This window comes from Galleria mellonella, unplaced genomic scaffold (genome assembly GCF_026898425.1).
Source record: "Galleria mellonella isolate WM207_F2 unplaced genomic scaffold, CSIRO_AGI_GalMel_v1 utg55, whole genome shotgun sequence".
NCBI classification, from domain to species: Eukaryota; Metazoa; Arthropoda; class Insecta; order Lepidoptera; family Pyralidae; genus Galleria; species Galleria mellonella.
In genome coordinates this window covers 5,236,264-5,256,400 of record NW_026442115.1, presented here as the reverse complement: position 1 = coordinate 5,256,400, position 20,137 = coordinate 5,236,264, and the positions used below count along the sequence as shown (strand labels likewise).

Below are 20,137 nucleotides of genomic sequence, written 5' to 3'. Positions count from 1 at the left end.
TATTAGCTATTTTGGGTAAGTATAGTGAAATATTTATGTTACTAATGTGTCACTCAAAAATACATCCATATTTTATTGTAAGTACAATTACATATATTATACCCGATAAACTATTATTTAGCAATTTGCTATTTATTTAGTGTTGATAAAAATCTAAGATCATAAGTACTTACGTGTAAGCTTCAAACATATGATACAGGACCACAGTAACGGCGTCATTCAAGAGTGATTCTCCGAAGACTACTATGTACAAGACTTCATCCACATGAATTTCTTCGAATACAGCCAGGACGGCGACTGGATCCACCGCCGAGATGAGAGCACCAAATAGAAGCATGTCCAGTAGTGGTGTAGTGCATCCAAACATTCCGGTTTGACCACATGCCCACAAAGATGCTCCTAGTAAAATAAATATACTATTCTTCAGTCGTTGAAAACAGAATTTTATTGAGAATGTTCAATAACAGTATTCAATCAGATATTTATTTCTTGTATCTAGAGCAAGTAATTAATTTCATGTTGTTCTTTTTTAAATAAATTTCGTGGAAGTATACATGGAATTTATATTATGTAGATACTAGCTTTTTGTCCGCTACTTCATACGCGTAGACTTCAGGAGTAAAAAAAACAATTAAATAGATCACTTCTAATATACCAATATGAAATAATAAAATTAGGCCTTTATGAACTCAAGTGTGTAAATAGCATTCATTTTGGTGTAGTAGTTTTTACGTGATGTCGGAACAAACATTTTTTTTACTTCTCCCCTCATACAATTTTTTCTAAATATCTCTCATGTACAGACATTGTCTAGTTTCAATTTTATTATCTTAGTAGTATTAAATACGACGATTTTAGAAATATCTTCTAAAAAACTCACCGATGGTCAAAGTGTTGAAAACGGTCCCAACTACAGCAAATAATAAAATCGTTCCAAGGTGATCGAAAAATAATCTGTTTGGCATAAAGTATCCGGCATCCAAAATAATCGGTGGCAGCATGTACAGGAAGAATGTATCAGGCGTCAGTGGTTGAACGTGAACGCTGTGGGTGCTTAACAACAAGGCACCAATAAGTACTCCGACGAAGATAAGGAGGCATGATTCCGGAAACATCTTCGAAAATCTCGGCGCCATGTGAAAACCTGTAAAGAATTTGATCATTAAACCTTCTTAATAAGGAAAGAATAAAAGTCGTAAAATTGTCATTTGTATTAAATACAGCAAAATGTCAAATCAAAATTGTTTTATATGAAATAAAAAAAAGTGTAAATCAAATAAAATTTAAAAAATCATACAGTTACTTGAGTTGCAAATGAGTTATATTATTATACTAAATAAAAGCAAAAATTTACGCTTGTATTAAACATACGGTATTTCTATAAGGTAAAATGCATGTTACTAATGAAAAGACACTACCTCAAGCGAAATCATATACCAGTATTTATGAGATATTTGGATCTAGTCCCTTCAATAATGTGCTATATAAAAATTTAAAAAAATGCAATGATAATGTTCCAATATTTAAAGCAACCTGCGGCGATACAGGTATTAAGCAATCAAATAATCCTTCAGAAATATTAAATCAGACATCTTACATAACATATGAAAAATATCACGTTTTAAATAAAAATACTAGCCACAAGTCGATAATCCGTTCCACGAGCACTCTGTTTTATAACTTAGATGACATTGCAAAAAGGCACTCATTTTACTATATTTCCGAACTCGGTTCATCAAATGCTAATATGCTGTTAAATACAAATAGATTCAAAAAAAGTCTAATACCATAGTTCAAGAGTGTACTATACAAATGCATCCTAACATGGCACCTAAAGATAGCAGAGAAATTATTTCAAAGAAAATTAAGAAATGTTTTCCTGACGATGATGAAATTTCTTCTGAAATTCTCTTAAAAGACGATTATGTAGACACTAAAATAAAAAATCATTATTATGATAGAGACATCAATGACAGACATCAAAAATTTTGGTCTTATGCAAAATATCGGACAGAATATACTAATCCAGTTTCGGAAGAAAAAAAACGCAAGAAAAAAGATCGCGGTAAACGTACTGAGGATCCATGTCCATGTCAACTATTTTCGTATGCTTGTCCTTGTTCAGATAAAAAGTCTTTGACTGAATTAGCACAAAATAGTAAATCATTGACAGTAGCACATGAAATTACCAGTACAGCAAAAAATTTATGTGAAGCACCAAGAGAATCAAAAGTTACCAAGACGAAAGGCAACAAAACTGAATCAGTAAGAAAAGATAAACCTACCAATACCAGTGTCAGTGAATTTAATAATTATGATATCATCTTTTCGAGAAATGATCCTAATGTTAAAGTTTCCAAACAACATGATAGTTCAAATTTAGTTCATAATAGACAAATGAATGAGAATGGAAGTATAAATAGTAAAATTAAATGTACTAAAAAATACAGAAAAGTAGTATGTCCAAATTGTAAAGAAAAAGTAGAAATTATGAGCACTACAGAAGAAGAGGAAAGTTTAAAATACAATAATTTTTCTGCATATAAAATTCCATCGAAATCATATAGTCACAGATCATCGCCCAGACAGAATAAAACAATTAATGATAATGACATTTGTAATCACGAACCACGATGTGAATTGGTTCCAGTATGTCAAATATTACCTACTGACAATATCTATGTGAATCATAGTATAAAAAAAACTACTCCGAAATCTAAACCGCGCGTAATAAGCATCACTAAAGCCTGTAGACATCATCCACCCTGTACTGTTGTGCCATCATGCCAGAAAGTAAAAGTATTAAAAAACAATTGTGAGTATATACCACCTTGTTTACATCGACCTCGTTGTGTTAATGTACCACTATGTGTTTCGTTTTCAAAAAATCTCTATTACCATGAAACGGCAAACCTTGCTAATGATGCAGAAAATAATATTTGTCCTTATATTCCAAGATGTAAATACATTCCAGAATGTCAAAAAGGTATTAGCAGCAACATAGAAAATTCCACTCATATGGTTTCTCGTGTACAAAACGCATGTGAATTTTTAAATGACTTTCACTCATCACCATATAGCATTCATTCGAAATCACGATGTTTGGTAAATTCATTTTCTCCGTATCAAATTCAGTCTCTAAATCGATATAATTGTTGTAAATCAAATAAATCGTGTCAATATGATTGTTTGGATTGTAAATGTAATGTGACTAATATAATAAAAGAGAACGTGAGTAGTGAAACAGTTATATTCATAAGAGACGTAGGTTGTCAATTTCGAAACAAAAAGCGTACATCTAAGAATTCTACACTCCAATCAAAACATTCCATTACCTCATTCGACTCAGCAGACAATAAGAAGGGAGGCTACTATACAAATGTCCACACTTTAATATATGAAGATAAGTTCACAAACCCAATTTTGGGTACTAAAGCATCAGCGTCAACCCTATCAGTTACTTCCTTTGAGATGGATAAGCATTGTTTAAAACAAAAGACAATGATTACTAGTAACACTCGCGGTCAAACTACTGGATTTGTTCCAAAACCTGTAACATCTCCGTACATTGGTGCAGTCACTACTTACACGGGAACTGTTGCTTCCAGAATATCTATACAAAATAATATGGAGGTGAAGAATCAAGATGTATATTTTAAATGTGATCAAAATAATACATTCCCAGTGACGTCTCACCGAAGTTTATTAAAAGGAAAATACAAAAAGATGTTTTCTGTTAAACGAAAAAGGAGATCTCGAGTAAGCAGCCTTAATTTCATTGGGAGATCAAAGTACGCACATTATTAAAAAAAAAATGATAATATACGATCAATTGTAAATTTATTAATATTAAATTGTATTAGAGTGCATAGTTATTATTCGTGACATGGATACTGATTACTTAAATAAATATAATATAACAATATTTACATTATTATTATGAACTCTGTTTACATAATAAACTACAAGAACTTTCTGTTTCTCGACGTAAATAATTAGTGGATCGCAAATGACTGATGCGTCAACGTCCACTGGCATTAGAGAGTACTTTTAAATTTTTTTTCTTATATCAAGAATTCGTCCCTCCAGCCATATGGAAAATTCTAGTTACTTCAATAGTTACCATCGTCTAAATAGATTATCAAACAATCCTATCTTACAATATCCTTTATTTCAAAGGCCGTGGCTTTCTTGAGAAAAATATGTAACTACAAAAAATATTCATAAAAGCTTACGACCAGCTTGGAAACTATAATACGTGTATTCAAATTACAGTGGAAACGGCGTTGGCACAAGTAACTCCAGTTTGAGGATAAAATTGATTTACAAGAAAATAAAATTTTTAAAAAACTTTTATACGTACTTTCCGGACAACATATATATCTTTGATATTCGAATGGAGTTAAATAAATCGACCTAGAAACTACTTTAAGTCAGGATATACGTTTAATAATATAATGTAATTAATAAAATCATTACTAACATTTTAAATGTAACTATACTTTAACACCGATCTTCATGAAATATGATTTACGCGTAGCATTTGGCATGAAGAAGACTAATAAAATATACTATTATACTATTCATGCAACATTTTAAGTATTAACATTCGCCTATACTATAAACATGAACGTGATATTCTATCTACTTCTATTTCTTCTGCTGTGAAATAACGATAACACTGGTATCTAAAAAAAGAAAAGAAAATTCTGCCAGCAGTCAATTACTTTACACCTGTACTTTTTCGTACCGATTTTGATAATTCTTTTTACATATAACGGTATTGATCGTATATTATTTTTCTCGTGATTGAACTTACTACCTTTTTTTACTAAATAGAAATATTTTATGTAAATTTTTTCGTAGTGTTGTATTATGTAACTACCATTAGTAGGAGGAGGTTGTAAAAATCGTCAATATAGACATTTCGTTATACATAAATATATGCTTATATACTCACATATGAAAAAATAACATTGGGACTATAAAACAGCTCATAGAATACGCAAAAGCGCCATAGGTAATTGTACCTATCAAGTTTCTAAATGTGTATGGCTTTATTGATGCCCAAGTTTCTAAGAAACCTTGGTCCGCTTCACCGCTTTATAAAGTTGTGACATTCGAACCTGTACTTTCACTCGAAATATCCTATTTCAAGTAACGTACAGTGTAGTAGGTATACAATTGGTATGTTCGTAAAAGGGAAAAATTTTATACATAGAGACGTCCATGAAGAAAGTGGTTCAAAGATAGAATATATGAGATTACGTGGCCCCTTTTGTTTGCAATTGAAGATTTGTTATGTATATAGAATACCAGTTACGTTTCAAATATATGAAATATTCATTATGTTTGCTTTTAATTATCATTAAACATTATTAGGTTGTATAATTGGACCGAAATGTCTTTACGAAATTTATTCGAAAATTAGGAAGATGGTTACCTTAGATGAATTATTATATGTTTTATTACAATCTTTGAAGTTAATCAGATTAGGGAACAATTTGACTTCTCTATAAGATGAGATAGTAGGTACATTAATATTTTATTTAATTCTACTCCAACAGTGATGCCAATACTATAGAAATAATATGGAAGATAAATCTTATCGACTGCAAACACTTATTATGCAAATCTGTTTGGAATTGTTAAAATATCCCATAACACACAAAATACAAGTGAATGGTTGACATATTTTTGTGTGTCAAGCGACTTCAAAAAGGTCGAAAAGTATCTCAGTAAAGGAAATATAAGGATAATGAAAGAAAAAATACTCACTGATATACATATAAATATACGGCTTAAGCCAATAAATTTTAAACCAAAGTTCCCTTCGTGATATATAGGTGTACACAAAGAGAGGGTTTTAGATATGCCCAAGGGAACAAAAGATATTCTGTACCGCCCCGAGGAAGCCGTTCACGCCTTTATTCCTTTGATGTTGAGAGAGACTGCTGAAGGCCACCTACTTCTGTCATATTTTGTCAAATCTTCAATATTAATTCATCTTATACCCGTTCGCCCATTCTATCAAACATTTTGCAACATCTAAATCGGAGTACAGATTTCTAGTACCTATCTATTGTTACCTAATAGCTAATATAGATGGACATATTTAGGTATAAATTTAAAGTTTGAAATCATGGCTGTATAACAAATATATGTATGAATCAAATTTATTTGAGTGAAAAGATGCTCTGTATTTCAACTTTTCTAATATCCCAACTACTTTGTCTACTTTGAATTAAAACAAACAACATTAACTTATAGGACAGAATCTATAACAAGACACGATTTCTTCAAAAGTTTATTTTCAATACACCATATTTTTGTAAAGAGACAAGATATGGTTCATCACATGTAACTCAATATATTGTAAAAATGTTAATTTTATAGCTCTATATTATTATACATACTCGTATCTATATCATAAAGGATTAGACCAGATAAATCACACCTATTTGTATTTTATTATGTTTAGAATTAAATTCTACATACAATATTATTTTTATATCGCTAGTTCCCTATTGATTAAATAACAATCAATCCTTACATCTACATCTCATACATACATATCTCTTCTTATTTACGTTTCTGATTAGATAACTGAAAATTATTAATTGTAAATTGTTCTTATTGAAATATTATTAAAATATGAATGTCATAGTAATAAACATGACATTTCATTTTTTCATAATATTTTCTCTTGTATCATTATAAAAAAAAAAAAAAAAAAAAAAACACTTACCGATTTTAGCAATACTAGCGAAAAAGATCCACAGTCCAATCAGGAACGGTGTTTCCACCCTATGAAACTCGAAGGCGGCGATCACGAAGGTCCTTTCTTTCTTCGGCTTGATGGTGGCCGGTAGTTCGGTAGTGGTCTCTTGGTTTTGACGCAGTTGGGTGCCAAGTGGCTCGCCGGGCAGTGGCACCACGGGACCCATCGGGCCAAACCCGAGTCCCGGGTATGTGGAGCTCCCATCGACAGTAATGGACGGATTTTGTCTTGTGGTGCTCTGAAAAGATTAGATTTGGGTGTCAATTAGTTCGGCACGTATTACCATTTAAAAGTAAAATAATTATATAACATGAAAATAATTTTTAAATCTATGGAATATCATAATAAATGCCTAATCTAAACTAAACTATCGATAGATACGTCTTCGCTGTTATATGTATAAGATAGAACGAGACAGCAACGTCTGGTGTTCTTTATTATTTAAACTCGTCATGTACACATTTTATATCCAACAAACAATAAATATATATATATATATACGCAGTAATAATAATTTTAATTTTTTTTATGCAACTTAGAATGGAAAATAAGCTCATAGGGGGGCTATGAGCTTGTTTTCCATTCTGGTTTCATTTCATTCATGGAAAGTGGTAACCGTCGCCTATGAACATAAACAGTCACATGAACACAACAGAGTATATTGTATCGCCCATGGCACCTTTCATACTAATAGATTTGTTTTTCATCTAAAACTAAACCATTAAAACGTATTTGATAAAATTTCTACTTGACAAATATATCTTATTTTTCTGAAAGGATATATTTATCCTTATAGCCAAAAAAAATTTTTCTAATTGGTTTACTAATAACAAAGTTAAGAGGAAACGAACATAAAAAAGTACAACCGAATTGAGACCCTTATTTTTGAAGTTGATAGGAAAATATTGAAGGAAACCTAATTCAAATATGAAGAATACAATGTTCTTAAGTAATATTCGTAACATTAAGTAATTCTATTAGTAATATATAAATGAATAAAATTAACCTAAACGTCCGCCTACAATTTATACCTTTTTAAAAAGTGTTACTGAAACAAGCGTATTTAATTAAAAGCGATTGTAATTTTACTTTCTTCGTTTTCTAACTTAAAACGTCTAATAATTTATATTTAATTAATATCGAGCTCAAAAATTTTCATTTTTAAGGATTCTTTTATTTATTGTTTAGTTCTTCATTTTTAGCTAGAGTTTTCATTAAAATAAAATATTTTTCTACAATAATTAAGAATTTTCTAATGAAGCCTTTTTATTTATAAATATGTAGAGTATAAAATATAAATCTTTTAGTTATTTGCAGAAAAGTAAAATACCTAAATACGAGTATTTATACGCATATAAAATAGTTTCTTTGCAAGTACAGACATAAGTTTGTAAAGACTTTTGTTACTCGAATGACTGAACAGATTTATATAAAATTTCGTTTAAAGACAGACTATATTTAGATTTATAACATACCTAGGATACTTTTACTATTATATAACAAGTAATGACTGGAATTAAATTTCATGTAATACATGGTATCGGTAATTAAAATGAAAGCAGATCGTTTCTGATAAGATGAAAGGTAATAACTGTTAATATAAAGTTATTCGAAAATGAATATTAATATTGTTCGAAGGTTACAACTTAATCAAAACTCTCTAGACAAAGCGTGGCCATGAATAAGGTCAAGTACTGTGCTTAGCGACTAGGAATAGTCCATAAGAATAAGGTATTCTTATGCCAAGTTCGTGAAATAAAGCTATCAAGTGAGACTAGTAAACTTCGTTGAGGCTTATAAATTTTTAAATTATTATTATTAACAAATTTAATAAATACTTTTAGATAATGAAAAAGACCCAAATACACTTAATATCTGGTAAATTAATAAATGTAAGAAAGAAAAGCAATAAATTTAACATTCATTTTTGTGATCTCAATCGGTAATACGTAGAAAATGTTCATATATACATACATACATATCTGTCACGCCTGTCTCACATTAGAATAGGTAGAAACGATTCATTCCTTCCTCTATTTCAACAAAAAACGGGTATGGATAATTTTGTATGGGTCAGAGACATTGTTTATATTTCATAGTGAGCAGTTAACTTTATTACAAAATAACCATAAAATTAAGTCTACTACCACCACCCATACGAGGGTGTCGCCCACTGATGTCAAGGATTTAGACTGCCTTCGTTATATTTTTTATGATTCTTGAATGGTCAAACAAGTCGATAGTTTTCCTGATGAAAAGTGATTACTACCGCCTATAGACATGAAAAGTACTATGTACATAAAATAATAAATCACACTTACAAAAAAGCCTCTACCGTAATTAACATCAGAGCTAACAAAATTTTAAAATTACACAAATCCATATGTAAACGTAATTTTGTAATTTTAAACTTAAATAGGTATATCAGTCTCTGTATAATTTAGTTACAAGGTCCCTGTTATATAATTTGCTCACATTAAACTGATCTTTCAAAATATAACGTTTCCCTTATTAGCCACTCAAGTCAATAAACATCAATTGAAAACGACGTCAAGTTTACCCATATCTCCCTATACATTGCTCTATGTACTCTTGCGGTATATTCGCTCGAGGAGACGGTTGGCATAGCAACATAGATAAGTGTATAGAATTTCCACATCAGCTATTTAATGAACATACTGCTACGTACATGAAACAGACTGTTTCAATTCAATTAATGAAAATGTAAATAAACGAATAATCGATTTGACCGTAATGATGATGTCCAATAATAGTACAAATCAAAAATCGATTATTTGATTGTTCGATTTGTTACTAACTTCATTTAAAGAGTATTTGTGTGTTTTGATAAATATAATAAAATTTGTTTACCTTTTCAATAATTTCTATTGACACAGATTATAGGTACTAGCTACTATGGTGCTACTTTAGTCAATAGTGAATGTCTTAGAATAGTAGAACACAAAACAAAAACATAAAATTGTTCCGGCAGATCACAGTATCGTTATTGTTCTGTGCCCTTTACTCTCTAAACATTGTTTATAAGGGGGCACGGTAGTGCTCCCACCAAGGCGAGTCCCGTACCATCCTATTCTTAAAGCGACTCAAGAGGACATATCATAACTGGCTATATTGACAATATATCTAATAACTATACCTTATAGTTTAGGAAATATCGCTATTTAAAGTTCTTTAATTTTGTCATGAACACGCTCACCGATCATCAAAATACTAAGGAACTATTAGCAGTTTTACAAATTTAAATATTGAATTTAATTAGCATTTATCCTAAAAAAAAATAAACAAATGAAAAATACCGAAATTTCATTACTCGTTTTCATGAAATGAAATACTGTGATTATTACAAATTACGTTGATTTATTCAAATAATGTATCGTGCTTGTAGCTAACGGACAAGAAAAAAGATGTCTCAAGAAAAAAGGAGAATGAGGTACAAAAAGAAATGAGATCGTATCAAAAACATAAAATGTAAAAAAGTCAATGTCCTTTCACGGATCCTTTAGTCTAAATCTATCTGGTTTTGTCTTTTACGAGTAGCTCTTGTATTCTTTCAGTTTCTGTTTTAAAATTTGCCGCTTGTTCTTCACTTTTAAAATATAAGGAATCACACTAGCAAATCCAAATCAAAATAGTTGAAAGTGTTGCCAAAAAACATAAAATAATTTTATTATAGACAAATACTAATAATACAAATATCGTGTGTAAGATTACTTGACTTGAATTAAAATTGACATAAAAATATATAACTAATTGTAAATGCATACATGTATACACATGTATTTTTGCAGCTATATGGAAGAGTTTTTTTTTAAGATGAATATATAAAATGATAAATAGTTACATATAGTTTATTATTAACTTTTACAAATACATTTTATAACTCTAGCTGAAAAGCAGTAAAATCTGAAACGTTGGTTCACTGAAATACTTATTTCTGTCTTTCGCAATAAAATGTCTATAAAAACAAAACGACTGCCCAATGCTTCAAAATGTATTTAATTTCTTAACTTGGTTTTCAGATATTTACACTAACAAACATTATTTCATTATATATAATAAGTAATATTTTAAGTATTTATAATTTTTTAAATGTCAAATAGTTTTAAATGTTTGTGATATCTTCTTCGATTGTTCTTCATTTTTTTTTTTATTATTAGATAAAAGGATTAATTATATGGATGGTCTAATTGATAAAAATTAAAATGTGTTTTTGTTTTTAAACAAACATATTTAATATAAAAGTTATTAGATATATTTAAATAATTATTTGGTGTTTATAAATCCGCAGATCCTCTACCTGATAATATTCGTTGAAGGCATATATCTATTTATTATTTACATTTATATAATTGCAAGATAAACTTTATAAAATGTCATATTAGAAAAATTAATGCTATTTTTATATGTGAACATGCGTATACTAAACGTGTGGACCTTGTGTATAACAAGATAAAAACTTATTTAAAATCCAATACATACTGGATATTTCTATCATCTAGTATTAATTATCCTGAATTAAATTGTAAATACCAAATTTTTAATTCAAAACTACTTAATACAAAGTGGTTTGCTTGGAACACAAACTATTCTGTGGCTAAACTATTAAAAGAGATGGGTAAGTTTAGGGATGGCATTTCACAGTTATGTATACATATTATATTTATCTACATTATTATGACGCTCATATATTTTAACGTAATATTTCTTTACATATTTTACTAATAATTATCTCTAAGAAGAAAATTAGGCATTAATAGAAAATAGATTAAAAAATGAGCTTTAAATAGCATTGATATTATGTGTCCTATACAGAGGACTCACGGTTATGACGCATTCTGTTTTTACTGACGTCAATGAAGACATTTTGAGAAATCTTTATAGCTTTATATTCATATTACAAAGGATACGACAATCCTTTATAGCGATAGTATTTTATTAAATAAGAAAAAAACTGGATGTGTTCATTAAAGTACTTACGTGCTTTTTTTTCGATCGATTTAGCAGTTACAAATGTTCAAGTATCGGAAGCTGGTACGTGACACACCTAGTGTACTACTAGATAGTCTATTTATTACGTAAATATATATACATACATATATATATATATATATATATATATATATATATATATATACATTTTATATACGTATATACATATATACGTTTACATAAATGTATAACTGGACAACCAGAATTTAATGATTTTGCTATGTTTGTAGTCAATTGTTTCGAGTTCATCCACAAATCTTCTTCAGAATGAGAGCAGCGTCTCGTCTCGTACTTCCTAATGAAGGCGAGAAAATTATGGAAATGTAATAAGTAAATTAAATATTACCATTTACGCTTTCGTGCTGCATGTTTATAAATAAATGTACTTGAATTATTTCGACGTTACACCGGCCGCGGGCACCAGTAGGCCAGTTGTCCAATTATAGTTTTACATCTTAATATAAAAATACCATATTACATACACTGCGGTACTGACCTCAATAGGCGTAGCATATGCAATCGGGAATAAAGCCGCTGCAACCAGCAGCGCGAGGGCCCGCCTGCATGCCCGCCTGCTCAAATTGACTCCATGCTTCAGGGACGTCATGGCGCACTCAACTCATCGGTTACACACACATACAAATAGATTTTTATTAACAATATTTTGGTGCATATTTAGTCTTCACTAATACATTTATACTAGTTGTTGACAGACTGCTTCAGAGGCACACACGATTGAACTCCATGCGTATATTGCTAAAGAGATTGAAACATGTATGAAAATCGACTATTTAAAATCAGTTAATAAAATGATCAATATTTAAACGAAATACGAATAAAAGGAAATATTGACGACGCATAAGTTAACTTCGTTCTTCTTACTCTGATTCGAAACGCTGTTGATAAGAGTGGGTAATGTTGTTGTTTCTTTGTATTGCATGCATATATGCTCAATCTTAAATTAGATACGTATAGCAAAACAATGTAGGTATTACAAAAATCAATATTACATTTTTCCGTATACATAAATGAAATATTTAAATGATAATATTCATATAAATATCTTGTAGTTACGAGTAAGTATCCACTTAATATTAGTAGATATAAAATAATCCTCAAAAAAGCGTCGCATTAATATTTATAAAACATTTATTCAACAATGCGACTGTTTCTGAATTCATTCACATTTGGTTGACAAATTGCTGCTTTATGGCATGGCTAAAGAACGGAGCAGAGACGTTATAAAGGTCGGTGGTGAGCGACGCCGACAACGCGGCGACGCCGCCGCGCGACTCCAAACGAGGGCTGACACTCCAGAGACAGACGTAACACAATTAAATTATATTACAAAACATCAGTATACATTTTCCATCCGTGAAAATAATTCTTGTTTATTTTATTAATATAATAACACTGGCTATATACCGCTGTTTTGCCCATGTGAATTAGTACATAATCCTATGTGCTAAATTAGAATATATACTTATTTTCATTCAAATTCATTCAGTAGTTTTTGCATAAAAGAGGACTTACATTTATAATATTTTAAAGATTAACAAACCAATAATATTCGTATTAATAATTAGCTATGGCCCGCAGGTTTGTTCGCATGAGCAAATTTAATTTTAAACTATATAATATACAGTAATTTAAACATAACTATAAACAAACATCTAAACAGCGTTATAAACTTTTTTTATTAGTAGAATTTTAGAATTACTAACCTTTTAAAATTGTTATAGTGGTTTGAATTTTGTTTGCATATCTGAAAATTCCATTTTTGCATACTGTTTATTCATACAGATACTTTTTAATAAACCACCAAGATAAAAAAAAAAGTATAATATGAGGCCTTTATATACAGCAAAACCTTGCCATCCAGGGAATGACATGCATGTTTTTAATTATTGTAGTTTTCTATAGTAACATATTTCTAGACTAAAAGCGACTTGCCCTTATATTGTACACCAAGGCCAAACACTTGATTGAAGTTATGGATTTTTTATTTTTACAATAGAAAATGACTATATGCGTACAACCATTGATTATTGTTATTCTGAGAATATAAATTTACATGTGTCCAAACGTTTACAGGCATTAAATGTAATTTTAATTGTTATTAAGGAGTATGGTCCCTCAGTATCCCCTAATGTTGTAAAATTATATATAGACGATCTCTGTATATGGAAAATATTAAAAATAAAATAGTATGGAGGGTCTTAATAAAAAGAATAACTTTTATATTTTTTTCTAACTTTCTGTTTGTCTATATGTATGGTTATTCCTGCATAAAGCAAAAGCTATTGAATAAAATTGCATGCGTTTGCACTGTTGTATTTCTATAGGTCTAACTTAAAAATTGGTGTATATTTTATCTTTTTAACGCCATATAGAAGTCGTCTATTTCATTGGTTTTCCTACTTCTAAAATGCACGTGTACGAAACAGAGACTAAGAGCTAGGTTTTTATAAAAAATAAAAAACACTGATAAGATGTGAAATGTTCTAAGTTGTAAGGAATAATAATGTAATATTAAAATAAGTATGCTTAATTATAAACTAAGCATAAATAAGTAAACTGCTCTAATATAATTACAAGTTTGAGTGTAAAATAGAGCCGGCAATAAAAAAAAAAATACTCACTTAAGAAAATATATTTTCTATTTATAGTAACGTCAATTCTACTTTTTACTTAGGAGACAACCCTACAAATAGTCCTTACGTTCTTGTTCAAGGATGTTGACTCTGCAGGACTCCCACAAAATATTGTATTATTAGCTCTATACAACTATAATCTGTTGGCATTGATCCTAAACAGCGTTATTTACATTAGGCAAGCAACTTATTTTATTTTAGCGTCTACATTACAACAATTAACTTTACCTACGTCTAGAACTAAGCCTTTAATAATCCATAGGATTACATTACTTACACGTATATTTTGTAATATAAATTACAGTAAACTTACTTAAACCTCCCTAATTAATTCTAAATAAAATTAAACTGAAAACGTAGCAAACTCTATTGATGGAAAAAAGGAATATCAAAATCGACCACAATTGACAAAGATATCGCATAACATACAAAAATTGCGGAATTAAGAACTCCCCTATTTTGAATTTGTATTTATACATACATACATTGCTTAATGGCTTCAGTATAGAATAGATCACTCCTTCCTTTCCCGTGGGTGTCGTAAGAAGCGACTAAGGGAGGGCGAAAGATGGGCAGCATCCTTCTTAGAACACCTCCAAAACCTAACTGCGAGGGAGAGAAAGGGCTTATTAGTAATGACTACCAGCACTAGCAATGTACACTGTCAGGTCGACCTCCACGTGGTTCCCCCTGGAAACCATCGTGCTTAATTTCAAATGTATTTATCACAATGCGCTAACTGACCTGCTTTTTTATTCTCACCTATCATTCCTCACTGGTGCCCCGCCAGCGTATACCGTTAGCGCAGACGGGGTTACTATTACATTATCATCCATTAAAAAAAAGCTTAACTGCGGTTGCCGATCCGCCAGTCAAGCGTGGCAACTACTGGAAAAATCCTCAAGGAGGAGGCTCATGTTCAGCAGTAGACCGTTAAATTCTAATATAATGATGATGATTATACTTATGCATTTGAAATTATATAAAAAATTACGCTTGTGATTAAAATAAATATCTATTTCACGTCATTCAAAGGTCGTCAGTTATGAGTATTATATTATTTGTAGCTTATATTTAGATATAGGAACGGGATATTTATAATTATACATTAAAACATTTTAGTGTATTCACAGCACTTGCAAAATGTCAATTGATACAAATCGTAATAAAACTGGCATTAATTTGAAAAAACATCAGCTTTTTTCAAATATTTAAAATTTATAAATTTGTGTTAATATAAACCACTAAGCATTGGTATTTGACCATCTGGTATATGGTCAAAATGAAGATTCATATAAATTTATAAGCATACATATAAATTAATATCAGTTGCAGTGCCCAGAATAGGCCAGCCCCTATAGGCAGCATCCATTCATGAATATGACGAAAGAGACGGTCGTCATTGCGCTCAACGATATTTTAGGATATTCAATATCCCGGTCCATCAAATGAGCATGACTTATTCAAGACACTCAACCACGCTGTTAAGTTGAAATAATTATGTGCCATCTGAATTAAAGATTATAGAACAATAAAAAAATCATTGTTTATATAATTAAATGTTTAATTATATTTTTACATAGGTAAATAAAATACGCAAGGATACGGTACAAAACGTACAAATACCTATATAAGCTCTCGTTGAAGTATTTACTTAACTCTTGTTCAATTTAAATTGTACAAATGTATGGAAATTGGGACGGCGCTCTTGGCGGAAATTAACTCCAGCTAATGCAAATACATAAGAGCGTGCGTTAAATTTTATTTCAATTTAAAAATCTAAGTAGTAAGTATAAAGTTTAGTGATAATTAAAGAATCAAATATTTATAGCAATATTGTACAAGTAAGCAACACGTAATGATTGTATAAATTAAATTGAAAAAAATTAGAAAGCGAAAGCAATCACACTCGAAATTTTATATATATTTTCAAATTATATAATTAATAAATTAAAAATACTGTATAAACTTGCAGTTTAATTTCATATAGATCAGTACAACTATATATAGTGGGGAAGAACATGTTTTTATAAAGATTTTATGTCGTAAAAAATAGAATAATTAAAACGTATATTTTAATAAATAATGTAATAAGCAACAAGTAAATAGATAATATAATTTGTTTATTTTAGGGTTTATTGTTTATGTATTAAGATAAATAGTAGAAATTTATAATATAATTTTCAATTTCCTTCTGAGAAAATTGCGGCTATTTTAAAGTAATACTATAAAGTATTGCTGAGTATTAGTTAAACTAGCGTTCTCCATCGAAATCCAGCTCCATTTGCATGCCCACCGACCTACAATGTTTGCTTTGACTATTTTTAAACACATGTAGAGTTTAATAGGTTAATAAAAAGCAAATATGTAGGTTAATAATACTGTGTACGTTTTATGTTGCACTAACAAATTTTACGGGGACTGTGATGATTCTTTTGGGATTTATAATATCTGAAGGCCATGAAATGTTTTCCGAAATTTCGGGTCCGAACGGAACACAAATTTGATGTTAAAATTACATAATACATACCGTTTAAAAACATTAAAAATGCTAAAGTATGTTAAAATGCTAAAGTATAAATGAAATGTTAAGCTCCATTTACTGGATCGATTTCGGTATGAACAAAAACACGGAATTGAGTCCGAAAATTCGGAATTTCATTTCATGGTAGACCCCCTGGTCTTAGAATAATTTTATTATAGGATCTGGGATGAAACGGATGGAGCATAGAAAATTTTAGTTTTAACTTAACCTTAACCCTGAAACCAGTTCACCACGGGTATAGCAATCATTAGTAAGTCGTATTTAGTGTTCACATCTTTAATAAATAATTGTTATTACAATGTCAAAGTATGAGTATTTCAGGATGCAAGTAAATGAATGTATTTCATATTAGTATTACATTAATGTAATTGCCGTGTGGTTCCGGCATAGAATGGACCACATCTTCCTTCCCTGTGGATGTCGTAAGACACGACTAAGAGAACTTAATGGTCAAGGGATGGGCAGCAACGCCCCTCTTAAAATATCACCAAAGCCTAATTGCGATTATCAACCCGTTTGCTGAACAGTTAACGGCTGATATGAACATGAATGTCATTGGAGTTATAAATCCTTTAAATATAGATAAAAAAAAACATACCTTTTAATAAAATTTATAAAGTAAAATCAATAAATGCCATGAATAAAAATAAAATGATCTTTCCCTATCGCCGTCGTTATATCATTCCATTTATTTAATGAAGCCACATTTACTGAGCTCTAGTGACTGTCAAAGCTTTTATTATGAAGTGTAGCGAAGATATATCAGCTGCGATGTGACAAGGTATTTTTATCTTTAATGGACTTAGATTATACAATATACAGTGAGTGTAGAAAGTATTCGTACACCTAGGGTTGTAATAAAAAAAATACGAATTTGATAGACTTTCTTTTATTTATCTTATTTAAATCAATACTATTAAATATTTTAACATTCCCGCACTTTGTTTATGATAATTTTAGTTTTTTAATAAAAAAAATTATACAACATAAAAATATTTTTACGTTAACTAAGCAAATAATGACAAACAAAAAGTATTCGTACACTTATAAAATTTGTAAGTAAATGAATATTAAAAAAATATTAATACTTTGTTGGACCACCGTTAGCATTGATGATAGCTTGGAGTCTCTGCGGCATCGAATCAACTAGTTTGAAAATATAAGAAGACGGTAACAATGCCCATTCTTCGCGAAGCGCAATTTTTAGTGTTTCTTTACTTGAAATTGGTCGATTTCCAATTTTATTATCGAGATAATCCCACCCATGCTCTATAATATTAATATCAGGTGATTGAGGAGGAATCTCTAGGTATTTTGGAGCGTTAAACAGGATCCATGCTTTAGTATTCCATGCTTTATGTTTAGGGTCATTATCTTGTAAAAATATCCAATTATTGTTAAAACCCATTTGAGCTGCACTAGAGAGAAGATTCTCTTTTAAAATATTAATATACGTTTTGTGATTCCTAATTCCATCAATAAATGCAAGTTTTCCCACCCCAAAAGCACTCATGCAACCCCATACAAATACTGACCCACCACCGTGTTTTACCGTTGGACATAAATTTTCTTTCTTATATTCCATATTAGGTTTTCTTCATACCATATGATGTCCATCCGATTTGAAAATATTATATTTCGATTCATCTGAGTAAATAACAGTTTGCCAAAAATGATTTTTTTCATTAATATATTTTTTTGCGAATTCTAATCTTTTTTTCTATTAATATCATTTACCCAATACTTTTTACGCGCAGTTCTTCCATGATAATCGTTACTACGTAATACGTTCCGAACGGTACTGACAGAAATATGGCAATCATTGATATTATTAATTTCTTGTAACACTCGAGGGGCACTAATATTTGGATTTTTTTTTACACAATTTAAAATTTTCCGATCCAATCGAGGCGTGAGTTTTGATGGACGCCCCACCTCTGGGTTTGTTTTTTAGTGTTTTAGTAATAGAAAACCGTTCAATTACAGTCTGTACGGTTGAACGTGGTCTATTGACAAATTTTGCAATTTCACATAATGATTTGCATTGATTATGCAAATTAATAATTATTTTTCTCTCCTCTTCACTCGTTTCTTTTGCTTTACGACCCATTTTTGTAACTAAACACGTCTATACTTGTCACGAGTGCAACTAAAACGTCTAATATCTATGCCTACGTATTAAAAATGACCTTGGCATTGTAGGCATATGAAAAATTCGATTGAATAAATGATTTATACAGAATTTCATTTAAAAAAGAATGACTGTACGAATACTTTTTGTTTGTCATTATTTGCTTAGTTAACGTAAAAATATTTTTATGTTGTATAATTTTTTTTTAAAAAACAAAAATTATCATAAACAAAGTGCGGGAATGTTAAACTATTTAACAGTATTGATTTAAATTAAATAAATAGAGGAAAGTCTATCAAATTCGTATTTTTTTTATTATAACCCTAGGTGTACGAATACTTTTTACACTCACTGTATATATATATATATATATATATATATATATATATATATATATTGAGCTAGCTTTAGTTCGAGTCAACGCTGCCAAATCAGAAAACATTGTATTCATAAAGATGAGTAAGAAATTTAAATAGTGTTACATAAAGTATTAAAATAATAAAAATATTATTTTAATGCTCATAATACTTATATTTTTAAGTATCTACGCCTACATATGTTATACAGTCCTATTACATAAGAGAATTGTGAATCACGATCTGTCCAAAAGAAATATTTTGAGAAATACACGCTACGAGAGAATTTTCTTTGTTTATTTGAGGAAAAATTAAGTTCAGAATTCATAGAAATTTCAAATCAGTAACGAATTGTTTGTTTTAATAAGAATTTCTATTTTTATTTAATTAGTGTATATTTTAATAAACACTTTGTCTTTAATTAATCATTAAAAACTTACTTACACTAAAACTTTTAACATTCTAATATTTATTTATTTAAAGAAACACCAGCAGCATATTGTATTATAACATATATAACAAACATTAAAACATTAACATTCTAATATTCTATGATTAAGTATATAATTGCTAACGAAAAATTTCATTTTAAAAATATGTTTATCAATTTTATGTGTAGGGGTATGTATTTTAACTGTATACTTTATTTATTATATATAT

The 20,137-nt window shown here is 29.7% G+C and overlaps 1 protein-coding gene across 12 annotated transcripts in view; it reads right to left on the bottom strand.

Annotated features, from left to right (window-relative positions):
• LOC113521168 (sodium/hydrogen exchanger 3) overlaps positions 1-20,137 on the bottom strand; it is a 51,830-nt gene that overhangs the window by 13,988 nt on the left and 17,705 nt on the right. For 8 of the 12 annotated variants that reach the window (XM_031912755.2, XM_031912754.2, XM_031912762.2 and 5 more), the window contains exons 2-5: positions 12,288-12,547; positions 6,749-7,019; positions 881-1,144; positions 174-399 (exon numbers count right to left, since the gene is read on the bottom strand). In XM_031912755.2, the coding sequence (XP_031768615.1) occupies positions 174-399; positions 881-1,144; positions 6,749-7,019; positions 12,288-12,398 (872 nt within the window). In that variant the 5' untranslated portion in view covers positions 12,399-12,547. The remainder of the gene's footprint in view (positions 1-173; positions 400-880; positions 1,145-6,748; positions 7,020-12,287; positions 12,548-20,137) is intronic. The other 4 variants (XM_031912757.2, XM_031912756.2, XM_031912758.2 and 1 more) reach the window with 3 other exon arrangements.